This window comes from Aristolochia californica, unplaced genomic scaffold (assembly GCF_029961685.1).
Source record: "Aristolochia californica isolate CCGP_79_NKW_82.1479 unplaced genomic scaffold, dmAriCali1.0.hap1 SCAF_1, whole genome shotgun sequence".
Classification (NCBI taxonomy): Eukaryota; Viridiplantae; Streptophyta; class Magnoliopsida; order Piperales; family Aristolochiaceae; genus Aristolochia; species Aristolochia californica.
In genome coordinates this window covers 6836143-6849242 of record NW_027181770.1, presented here as the reverse complement: position 1 = coordinate 6849242, position 13100 = coordinate 6836143, and the positions used below count along the sequence as shown (strand labels likewise).

The 13100-nt window shown below is 36.7% G+C and overlaps 1 protein-coding gene across 3 annotated transcripts in view; it reads right to left on the bottom strand.

Moving 5' to 3' along the window:
* Nucleotides 1–6664: 6664 nt before the first annotated feature.
* LOC137944241 (uncharacterized) overlaps nt 6665–13100 on the bottom strand; it is a 120342-nt gene continuing 113906 nt past the window's right edge. For all 3 annotated transcript variants that reach the window (XM_068789865.1, XM_068789874.1, XM_068789881.1), the window contains 6 exons: nt 10647–10715; nt 10407–10571; nt 9616–9696; nt 9267–9329; nt 9072–9161; nt 6665–7183 (listed from right to left, as the gene is read on the bottom strand). In XM_068789865.1, the coding sequence (XP_068645966.1) occupies nt 7064–7183; nt 9072–9161; nt 9267–9329; nt 9616–9696; nt 10407–10571; nt 10647–10715 (588 nt within the window). In that variant the 3' untranslated portion in view covers nt 6665–7063. The remainder of the gene's footprint in view (nt 7184–9071; nt 9162–9266; nt 9330–9615; nt 9697–10406; nt 10572–10646; nt 10716–13100) is intronic.

Genomic DNA, 13100 nt, shown 5'->3' with positions numbered 1-13100 from the left:
CCCAAAACCAGCCATCCCTGGATTGCCGAGAGAAGAGCCATCAAAATTCAATTTTAGGTAATCGTTCTCTAAGAGAGTCCATTCCTTCATAACTTGGACCTTTGTTCCAATGTGCATCGTCGCCAAATTGCTCCAGTTGTCTCGAATGGCGGTGCCCTTAAAAGAGGTAAAAGGTTTTTTAGTCAATAGCCAGGTGGATATTTGTCCTGTCACTCTATCATCTATTCTAGCCTCAAACTCACTTTTAGCATCAAACTGCCTTCTATTCAGTTCGTTCCAAAGCCCCTATAGAACGAAACTAGCACAGGCTGAGATAATCAATTTGTTGAGACCAGGAAGGAGATAGCCAACGATCGACTTGCAGAAACTTATCAGATCGGCAACAATACAGAATTGAATCTCCAACTTGCATAAGACAGAGGTCCACACATTCCATGAGTAATGACACTGGAGAAGAGTATGGCTACCGATTCGGCTTCATTGTGGCAGAAAGGACAAAGTGGATCTATATATGGGTGGCCTCTTCTTCTAAGTACATCAACCGTGAGGATTTTACATTGGCAAACACTCCACATGAAGAATTTTACCTTAAGGGGGGGGGGGGGGGGTTGTCAGGCCTCCAAATGAGCTTGTCTGCATTGGAAGACTTAATTATGACATATTCAATAAATCTAAAAGGTTGTTGGCTTCCATAGCCTCCATGTCTGATAGACCCCATCGAGGGTGCAGGTTCACAGCCCCTCCCTCAAATGCATCTGCAACTGAATTTTTCCTTTGAATGGACAGAAGGAAAAGAGTTCTGAAAGAATTCCGTAAAGGTTCTTACCCTGTCCACCAGTCATCCCAAAATTTAAGGGATCTGTCATTCTCGACAAAAAATCTATAGGTTACTGAGAAATTCTGAAGAAGCTAAAAAATAGATCTCCATATTGAGGATAGTCCTCTCCGATTTCCTCCAGAAATCCACCATAACAGATTCCAACCCAACTTGGTACAAACCATATCCTTCCAAAGATTAGAAGAATTTGTGTTGAACTTTCAAATCCATTTAAGCAATAGAGCTTTGTTCATTTCTTTTGATTTTCGAATCCCTAATCCACCCAATCTCTGAGGAAGGCATACTTCATTCCATTTGACCAAGTGATATTTGAAAGTGTCGCTTGATCCTCTCCAAAGGAATCTTCTTTTCATTTTATCTATGTCTTTGTATACTGAAGATGGGCAAGGCATAAATGATAAAGTATAGTTAGGAATGCCAGCAATAAATGACTTAAGGAGAATTAGTTTGCCTGCCTTATCGAGTAGACGCCCCTTCCAACTTGCTAACCGAGACTCAATCTTCTCAACCACTAGGTTCCACAAACTTTGGGTGATACGCCCATGAAATAGAGGAAGACCAAGATACTTTGATGGAAGAGTAGCCATAGAGCATCCAAATAAATTTGCCACTGCAAGGTTTTCTAGGCTCACATTAAAACCTATGAGAGAGGTCTTCCCCCAATTAACTTTCTGACCTGATGCAATTTCAAAAAGCCCTGATACTACTTTTATCCTCCTTGCAGTATCTATATCACCGATGCCAAAAATAATAGTATCATCCGCATATTGCAAAATCGGTATATTAAATGCCTGATGGGAACTGGTTGGGGAAAGCCATCTAAGATCAACTCCCAAATAAAACATAGATGAGATGAATTTTGTTACTATGTTGAATAAAAGGGGAGATAGAGGGTCACCTTGTCTTATCCACCTAGTTCCTTTAAAGTATCCACATACCGAACCATTGAGGATCAGGGAGTAAGTTGCTGAGCCCACACAACTTCCTATCCAAAAATGCTATTTTTCTCCAAATCCCATTTTTTCCATTGTTTCATCAAGCAGGGTCCAGTTGACTCGGTCAAAAGCTTTTTCTAGATCAATCTTGAGGGCTATTCTCGGGTTCTGGCTATGCTTGAAATGATCCATAAGCTCGTGCATGGCCATTGAACTGGGCTCACATTAAAACCTATGAGAGAGGTCTTCCCCCAATTAACTTTCTGATCTGATGCAATTTCAAAAAGCCCAGATACTACTTTTATCCTCCTTGCAGTATCTATATCACCGATGCCAAAAATAATAGTATCATCCGCATATTGCAAAATCGGTATATTAAATGCCTGATGGGAACTGGTTGGGGAAAGCCATCTAAGATCAACTCCCGAATAAAACATAGATGAGATGAATTTTGTTACTATGTTGAATAAAAGAGGAGATAGAGGGTCACCTTGTCTTATCCACTTAGTTCCTTTAAAGTATCCACATACCGAACCATTGAGGATCAGGGAGTAAGTTGCTGAGCCCACACAACTTCCTATCCAAAAATGCCATTTTTCTCCAAATCCCATTTTTTCCATTGTTTCATCAAGCAGGGTCCAGTTGACTCGGTCAAAAGCTTTTTCGAGATCAATCTTGAGGGCTATTCTCGGGTTCTGGCTATGCTTGAAATGATCCATAAGCTCGTGCATGGCCATTGTAGAGTCTAAAACTTTCTCCCCTTGAGGAAAATGCCCTGCCCTTTGTGGATGACAAGAGAGAGCAATACCTTTAAACGATGTGCTAGGAGTCTAGCAATAATTTTGTATGCACTTGAAACCAAACTGATAGGGCGAAAATCCTCTAGTTTTTCCATACTTGTTTTCTTTGGAACCAAAGTGATAAATGATGCACCGATGCTGGGGAATGTTATCCCATATTTGAAGAAACCCCCGATCATAGCACGACTATCTTCCTTAATCTTGGGCCAAAACTGTTTCAAAAAGTCTGCATTAAAACCATCAGGACCCGAGGCTATTGTTTTCCATGCCCAAAACTGCCCGCTCAACTTCCTTAATCTTGTCCCAAAATAATTTATATTTCACTTACATTGGGTAAAATATGTTAAAGGCCGTTAGTGCCCAACGTAAGTGCAGGAGAAAAGTAAATTACAAATATATTTGACTTTCCTTCATTTTAGGCATAATGGGAGGAAAAGTGAATTCAGAGGGGTTGAGCTCTGAATGCACTGTCCCTCCCTCAATTACTTCGGGTTGGGGCTATCGAGAAGGCTCTGTCGAATGAGGGTTTCAGAGAAAAAAAAATTTCTCTCTCGCTCGTGACCAACCTTCGGCGATTTCAATTGCCCTCTGTGCGACCTGTCTCTAGCGCTTGATTCCCTTCCTCTGGCCGTCCCTTACACTGATGACCTTCTGCTATAACTCTTTTCACAGAAGCTACTGGAAGAGACTGGAAAATAGAGGAAGAAGATAAACAAGTGTTTATAGAAGGGAGAGAAAGGAGAGGTGTTGAATGTGCTGACGTGTCATGAACCGAATTATTTGCTCCAACAATTCGTGATTTGCTCATTTTTAGTGCCTTCTTTGCAGTAAATCAGTGACATATAATCGATTAGGCAGATAATGAGCAATTAACATGCACACTTTCACCATGTCAACAAGGACAACTCCGTGCTCTTTCTTCTCTTCTGCGCTTCAGCCCTCCGATTTCGTCCATTAAAAGGTTTCACAATATGAACGCCTTAAAACTGGTCTAGCCTTCTTCAACAATTCAATAAATTTTAACAATTCACAAACAACCTCACTACAAGTTAAAAATGGAATAAACTGGAATATAAATTATTATGTTTGGGAAGCATTTTTAAGAAAAGAAAAACCAAAGAGTTGAGGGCACGGTGCAGAAGACAAGAGGGATGCGAACCACCATCTCCGAGTCAGCGAATGTCACCTACAAAGATATTTTATTTAATAAATAATCTATCTGCACTTTACTCCACACTTTTCATTGTGCACACTAACACAAACAAGTATTTTATACTTTACATTGTGCACACTAACACAAACAAGTAATTTACACTGCACTTTCCATTGCACACACTAACACAAACAAGTATTTTACTTTCCCTCTAAACGTACAATGAGCACTAACCACCCCTAAATCTTCAGCTCGAAACGGATCAAATTTGGAATGGATATAAATATTATCCGGATTCGATCAGTATGAACGTCTCCGAAAATCCGAATTACGGGGATTAGTCCACAATTAACTTGAAATGAAGTGAGGGTTACCCAACTAGAAAAATAAATAAGACCCTCACACTCTCCCACTCCAAAACAAGAGACTGAAACATGATTTTTTTTATGGAATGTGTAAATTTTATAAAATAAAAAAAAATATAAACTATAGGTTGCGGCCACCCTCCATAATAAGGTTTTGGAGGGAGAATCTCTGTTTAGCATGGGAGTTCGCTAGGTTATTGGCGGATTTGGGGGTGTGAAGTAAGTTTTAAGTGATCGGGGGAGGACCACGTGGTCATTTTTGGAGGGCGAAAGGGTCCTGCCACAACAACAATCAAGCGACAGGCTCCACAGAAATTGGAATTGTTGAGGTGGAGATTGAAACAAGATTGGAACGCTAAGCTCTCTTTTGCTGTCATCAACACCGGCGAAGAAGAGGAGGAGGTTGTCGTTATCGTCATGAATTACTTCACCAAAGTCGATGGCCCAGGGCATCTAAAAGTACTACCATCGAATTTAAGCTTGAAGTGACTAGGGGAAGGGGAGGGGACCACATGGTCATTTTCGGAGGGCAAGAGTGTCCTGCCATTGCAATAATAAGTGTCAATTTCTACAAAAATTAGAATTGTTGAGGTGGAGACTGAAATAGGATTTGAACACTAAACTCTCTTTGGCTCTCATCAACACAGGGTTAAAAATTGAAAGATATTTCTTTAAAGAGTAACATAATATACATTTTAAAAATAATAGAAAACTATTCTAATAATAAGAGATTCAATATTTTTTTTGAAGATTTATATACAACTAGATTTAAAAATGGAACTATGGCAAAAATAACAACAAAAAGAGGCTTGCATGAAGTAAAGGTAAACGTTATTTTAACATCAATAGAAAATGATATGTGCATAGTTTTTTACCTATATATTTTAAAAATTTCTCTATCATCAATAAAAATCATTTTTTATTTTCTCATATTTCTTGCCTCAACCTTCTCTTTTTGAAAAGATAAAATAAAAATTTCCACTTAACAATTTCCATTACCCAATACCCAAATTAACTTAGTGTAACCATTAGATATAAATCCATATTATGACAGAAAAAAATGACATAATTTTACAACACGTTCTATTATATTTTGGAGTACTGAAACATATTAATACCTTATTATACTCGATTGGAATTTCACCATACCATGTAATTTCTAAACAAATGTTATCAAGTCCATCACGATAGAATAATATAAACAGAATAAATAGAATTAAAGGTAGATGAATGATGGTTCAAAAGAGAAAGGTTAACATTTTTGTTTATTAACATCTCTTTTCGTCTCTCTTTAGTTTGGTTTTTAGCAAAAAGAGAAGAGGAGGGCAAGGTTTGTCGGAAAGAGAAGACTATCCCTCAACTGTCTTATGTCTTCAATCATCTCCGGTCTCCAAAGAGAGTAGTTTTTTAGGTTTTAATATTCTATTATGACAAAAATAGTTCTTTTAGTTTTAATAATTCCCCTACCAAATTTCAACTTCAGTTATCTTTGTGCAAAAAATCGTCATGCATTTTTAGAGCCGATAATCCAAAGGGTTTGGTTGAAACTCCTAGAAAAAAAAAAGAAAAAAAAAGTTTGACCATTATTATTCCCAAAAATAAGATAATGACCAAATTCTTTTTTTCACTAACTATTTTTGAGAATAATAATGATCAAATTATTATTTTATTTTATTTTCTATGGGGTTTCAAACATACCCCAAAGGAAGGAACCGGAAATTATTAAAATCAAGGGTAAAAGGTAGAGCTTCTCTTCCTTTTTCTAATTTTTTTTTTTTTTGTAAGTGACAAAGAGCAATCCTAAAAGGACCCCGAAATATACTTTGCCCCATCAAACCAACCGACTAAGACCAGTTAACTAGGTCACACACATGGGAAGAAATTCTTTCCCTTTGTGCACAACAACAAAGGCAAGGAATCCATCTCTCTCTTAAAAGAAAAGAAAAGAAAATGAAAAGTTGATCATTATTATTCTAAAAAATAATTAATAAAATTAAGATAATAATCAAATTCTTCTTTTCATTAATTATTTTTAAAAATAATAATAATCAAATTCTCATTTTCTTTTCTTTTCCATGAGGTTTCAAACATGCCCTAAGAAAGGAACCAAAAATTATTAAAATCAAGGACAAAAGGTAGAACTCCCCTTTTTTTTTTTTTTTCGATCAGTGACAAAGAACGATCCTGGAAGACCAGGAAATATACTTTGCCCCATCAAACCAACCGACTAGGACCAGTTAACTAGGTCACACACATGGGAACAACAACAAGGGCAAGGAATTTCAACTCCCACTTCAAGGGGGAGGAAAAAAAATAACAGAGGAGAAAACGACGCCTGTTAATGTTCCTTTTTCTATTTTTTATTTTTCTAGATAACATCATGGTCACATGAGACCAAATCAACCATCGATAAAACTTAATTGCATTGTATTAAACCAGAGCCAAATCACCTTAAGGGTAGAATTTTGTAACATTAATATTTTATTTTTACTTTAAATAAAGTGTTACTTATTTTATTGTTTATAATTTAATTTACATTATAATTTTTTAATAACACAATCATATCTCATTAATTTCTCCACACTTGATATAAGTCTCCCTTAACTGGCGTGTCTTAGCTCGTTTGAGATTGCAGTACAAGAATACTCTAGCTGAATTATTACATTTCTCCTGTACTTAACAAATCTATAATTAATCTTAAGTATAAAACTGCTTTGTCAGACTGGAGCACCTGGACTGAATATCTCCGTTCAAGTATAGCTGTAGCTTCAAGGCGTTTTGCCCGTTATGTCATTGCTCGTTCTATTTTTTCCCCTCAGGTTTTGCCCTCAAACTGCTAAAGTGTTCGGCTGTACCACATGTTAACTTGCTTTACCGAAATTGATGAACGCAATTGGGTAATTAGTATCAAACTCCGGATAAAAAGAACAGCATGTCATCAAACACCATTCTTTGGAGAGATCGGCGGTGTTTTAAATGTCTCTAGTTTGGAGAATAGAAACTAGTGAAGGTGGTAGGCACGAGTCAAGCAAATCCTTTGGGACCTTCATATGCTTACAAAAGTACTTCAGCCAGAATGCTGATTTCAAGACCTGAAAGACGGAAAAGATGAAACATGTAAACGCAAGGTGGGGATAAAACATGCAGTACTTCCGGCTCTCATATCCAGCTACATATTCAAAACTCACATGCCAAACATAAAAGAAAAGATACAACAAGAGAATGCTAACGAGGAGAAACTTCAGTTTTTGGTCTTGACTTTGATACTTGTTAATTGCATTGGTGAATTTAGGTGCAAAAGGAGCTCCAACATCATCCTCACATAACGTCATTCAGTCATATTTTGAACAATCGATCTCCTCTAGCCAAGAAAATCTAAATAACATCAATTATCTCCTTCTCTCCATATAAAAAGCTTGTTCTCTGTGGGCTGGGTTTCACAAAACCTGATCCCACCCATTCTTGTGGAGGTATTCAACAATGACCTGTCTAGTAGAGTAAATCTCGAAAGTGGCCCTACCCCATCCATTGTGCAGACTCCTTTAGTGTTTACGCAGTGCTGCCATCCCTAACTTACTTTAAACAGTTAAAGCAACTTGCCCATTTTAAAAGTTGATATTTGTTAAAATTTCCAAAAGATTTCAAAGTTGAGTTTTTAGATACAGCTTTTTAATAAAGTGAGAACAAGAAAACCTTGGGAAATGGCCATTGCAAGAAAACAAGTCAAATTTACGAAGATAATGAAGTATCCCGAACAGGAGAAGACAAAATACGAGTGAGGAAAAAAACTAAGTCAGAATGTGAATAAATACCCCAGGAGACAGACATTCTTGTAGCTACAAACAGGAACCCTTTGACTTATTAACCCCCTGAATTTAAGTGAGAAAGATCTTTTCACCCCCCCTGACCTATTAACACTCAAACTATACAACTGTAGGTGTAGGTTGGGCTTTAGCTCAATGGCCACATGGAGAGATTCTAATGTGAGGTCTTGGGTTCAAGTCTCACTAGGATAAGGAGTTCAACATATAGAAAAAAAAAAAAAAACTTTCAATTGTTACAACCATCTCTATGTTCTATTTTCTAACCATTACCTATTATCAACAATGCCCTATTACTTATATATCAAGAACTTTTCTTCTCTAACTTAAACAACTGGACTTTTGCAAATTGTAATAATACTATTAGCCTTTCATTAGGTCAGAACAATATAGATGGGGCAAAGCTCTGATGATGATGATGATGACAGTTACTATTTGTTAGAGATATACAAAAATATTACATTGTTTTAGTTGATAAGAGTAAGAAATCAGATTGTGTTATGTTTCCGCCACATGGGTGCTGATTCCAATGCGAGGCATCGGTTCAAGTCTCACGGTGGTCAGTTGTTTCAACATTCAAAAAAAAACAGACCTGTTTAAAAGGTCAAAGCACATTAGCTTTAGGACTCTATTTATGTTTTGTTTTTGAAGTGTTGTAGCATTCCTTATCATACTGAAACTTCTATTAATAAAGAGGCTATTCTAGAAGGTCTGCTGCATTTAACAACTGACCAGAAAGCTCTCTTTTCTTCTCCCGCTTTCTCGGTTCTCTTTCTCAAAGATGTTTAAGAGTTTACACTGTTTAACATGCTAAAATTAAGTCCCCTCAAAAAGCTAAAATTACCCTTATCTAAAAAAACCCTAAAATTAAATCCCCAGAGAAAAGTGATGATCTTGTTTGAGTCAAGCTAAATAAAAGACTATATTGAAACTATTTAAGCTATAAACAGAAAATATTAATACACAATATTATGCAAAACTATAGAAACTGTAAAATTGATGACAAATACTTTCTGTTTTAATGTTAGAAGAATAGCAGCAGTCGTAACTGCTGAGCTTATAGCCAATCAAAGTATGTGCAGAAATAAAAAAACAAAAAAAGTATTAAACTGAAAACCTGGAGTTCAAGTAAAGGGAAAGATAAAATTGATATCCAAACCTCAGATGTTGGGTCCACAGATACTTTCTGAGGTTCATTTAGTGTACCGAGTGTTGCGTCAGCCAAAGCCCGTATATACTGACCCATATACTGTATGCAACAATGTAGTCCATTTTTCTTGTAAATTTCCTCTTGTTTTAGTACAACATGAACCAAATCCATGACTGAATAACAAACCTAAAGCAAGAAACATACCCGAACATACTGTGTCATATATTTAGGATGAAACTGCAGAAGGAAAGTCCCAAGCCCTATCACCTGAAGAGTAAGAAGCAACGTTTAATCTCAAAAACTAAGATAAATTTTTTTTTGGAGGAAAAAAAACAGCATTCCAGGATAGATGAAATTTTTGTAGTCAGCAAAACAAGGAGCTTCTGTTGTGATACTTTCAAAGAACAAAATATTAGCACAACAAATATGTGCAATGAGTCTGGCGTTGTAGAATTTGCATGGAAGCATAAAAACTAAGTCCAATTTGCATGGAAGCATGGAAACTGGCAATATAATACCTGAAAACATTGTAGAATAACTTATGAAGACTTACCAGTGGTGAAAAATCAAAGACAACACTCTTCAATCGACTAGTCAATGTGCCCAAACGTGTATCAAATACATAACATGAAAGCTGCATAAATCAACAAAGCACTCAATGGGATAGATGGTAAGCAGTAAAAAACTATCTAGTATGATGAACTAGTTTATACATTTGATGTCCACACATTTTCCATAAAGTGAAATCAGTACAGATTAAGTAAGCTTTAAGCTTTTATGGTAAAAATCCATATTAAATGCAGTGCTAGTTTAGCATCTTACTAACATATGTCAGTCAATAGAAACATCAGTAACAAAAGCACTTGTAAAAAGGTAATCATGAATTTTATTGATTTTCACGTGAGAATAGTATATCAGAGTAGTGCACCTGATGCAGACTAGGTTTTACCACCAGTCCAGGCTCAGACAAAGCAGTCAAATTTACAGGCACTCAAAATAGATTAACATGGATCCAGGATAAATTCTACATGTAAAAAAAAATCAGAAGCCTCCAGTGTTACTAAAACTGATTTTGTATTCCTTGACGCCAATTATAACAAATTCTAATCAAAGTTCAAACTTCTAGTGTGACATCTCAATTAAACTGGAGATATGGATTGGTTACACTTGAAGTACGACCGATAATAAAATAATGCACATAAAGCTAATTATAAACTTCTCTCTGAGATCCCATGCACAGAACTCCATATTTCTATTTAATCACCAAAATCTTATGCCTAATTGTCAAATAAAAAGGAAAAGCTACTTATGAATTTAAAAGGATTAAGAAACTATGTTAGTCACCTGTGACATTGTCAAGACACAAGCACACCTTCCCAAAAATGGAGGAGCATCCTTAGTTATATAGCTTGTTTGAAAGGGAAAGGAGAATCCACAGAGCATCTGCTGTTTGTCTAACTCTAGCAAAAAACTTTCCTTCATCTTGGTATTCATATTGACCTGGTCACCCTGTTTTATATTTGACAATGTGGGTCATGCTCTTCTATGCACACTAAATAATCACGCATCCATTAATCAATTCACCTTGAGAGACTGAACAGCAAGAGAGTCAATCATACCCTCAACAGCAAAGGAAAGTAAACTTGCTTCAACCTGCATGCAGTATAATGGAGTATTAAGTATAAAATTATAAGTCCAGCAAAAATAGATCTTTAATACAAACAAAATGACTTAGTTTTCCCACATTGAATTTGCAACCAACTGAATAAACTGCATTGATTTCTCAAATGTGGCTTGTGTTAGGGAAGCACAATGAGTAACACATTTGATTTTAGAAAGCATGTTCTGAAATGTGACTAGCTGGAACTTTAATCATACCAATGATCTAATGCCATTCATAAAAAAATAATAAGAAGATATACTATAAGTTGGACACCAGATCCTAGATAATTTTTTATTTTTTTTTGAAAATGCGAAGGCTTTTTATTCAGAACAAAGGAAAAGCAACATAATATAAGAAAGGAAATATCCCCAAATGATTAGCTGCTCCCAGGAGATTCCCTCAGCTAGAAAATCAGAAAGGCTATTTGCCGTTCTTAGTACATGTCTCCACTCAATCTGCCAGGCGGAGGAGAGATTTGTAATTTCATCAGATATGTAGCCTAAACTCCATGGAGGTTTAGCTCTCCCAGCTTCCCATGAGATAACATTTATGAGTCCCCATCAATGATGAAGGGGCCAAGAGGGTTCTGAGCTGTAATTCTTATGCCATTGAGCTGAGCATTGGCTTCTGTCAGTGTGGAATTACAGTCCCCAAGGGGTCCTGAGACTCATCAAAGCCTTCTTATGAGCGTCCAATCTTTTTGAATCTGCTACTTTCTCCTAATTGTAGCTTGGTTAGAAGCAGTTAAGAAAGAGCAAAACTCCTTATGGGTGTGAAGCAATGCCGAGACTTGACCGACGATTTGGTTAACTACCATCCCAGAATGGCGAGCTTTGAAGTTGAAGCGCCTGCTATTGTGCTTCTTCCAGAGGATCCAAGGAGTATGCACAATAGCAGAGGAGATTAAAATTCTTCCCAAGTTGGGAAGGGAGGGCTGAGCAGCAATCATGAGAGTAGTGAGGAGGTCGTTGGGGAGGCAAAGTTGAAGACCAAAGTGATTGAATTTGCCAGACCAAACTGACCAGGAAAAATGACAATGGAGGAGAAGGTTCGTTGTTGACAAGTTTCAATTGCTATGTGGAACTTACTAGTTCACCTTTTTGGTGTGCACCAAAGAATAAAATCTTCACAGTGGATCAGTTTAATCATTAGGGTTAAATTCTTCAGCATGTTGATTGCAAGTCGAATTTGTTCATTCCGTTCCATAAAAAAAGGTTTAATAGTTCATACAAATCAGAGGATCATTTATTCATTACCCCTTCATATCTTGGGTTCGAAATGCCATAGTGAAAAAAATTAGCTTTCACTTTTGCTTCCCTGCATCTTTCCTGATTTTCTTGTTGAACTCATAGACCTCTTCTAAGTCAGGAAAGATGTTATGGCAGACAACTTTTGCTGTAATAGTTTAGGCCCTACAGGAGGAGAGGAACAATAAGGCTTCAAAAATAAAGTTAGATCAGTGGTGGAACTGAATGTAAGGTTCGTTACACTCAATTCAGGTTTAATAAATACCCTGCTCGAGCTTTTCCATAGTGATGTCCTAGAAAAGTATGGAAAGAATGTGGCTGCTTTTCTCCAATGAGAAGTGCCCTAGTTCGTAGTCCTCTTCACACAAAGGTTGGTTAAAATGTGATAGAGCTTCTAGAGGTAATCCAAGCGCCATGGGACGAGGGAGAGTTCTTTCATGACCACTCACGTTTCCTTTAGGTGTTTGTGATTCTATGGAGGCAGAACATACTCTTCGTAAAAAATTATGACTCTACCAATATCTTTTCATCTCGTCTCTCATTGTGAAATGAGACTCAACAGTTGTAATCAGTTGGTTCTCTTCGTGAAGGTCATGGTGGAGTTTATTTTTCATTTATGATGAGGTAATTTGTGTAAGGTATTTTGGTCATTTGGAAGCATGCAGTTAGAAGTACAAATTCTATCATAGATTCTCTAGCTAAGAATGGAGTTTCTTTACAACATATTGTTGCAGTTGACTTCTTGTTGGACATGAATTGACCTTTTTTATGTGCATAAAGCTCATTTGGTTGATGCCATATTTCTGTATTTTTGTATATTCTTTTTCCCCTTAATGATTTCCCATACTAAAATAAATTTTTTCAAAGATTATTAACCAGATTGAGCAATTCAAGTTCTCCAACCATAAGTACATAATGTAAGAGTGAAATGCAAAGAAAACAACCTAAAAGAATGGTTGCTTATTTGATTCAGATGTAGAAGAAATATCTTTACAGTCCAGGTGACTCAAACCGTGGCTCATTGATGTCATGAGGGGGGAGAGGGGGTGGTAGTGGATGAAGTAACAGGTTCAAGTATGCAAGACCAGGTGATTCAGATATAAACCCATTGTAGTAAATTACAAACAC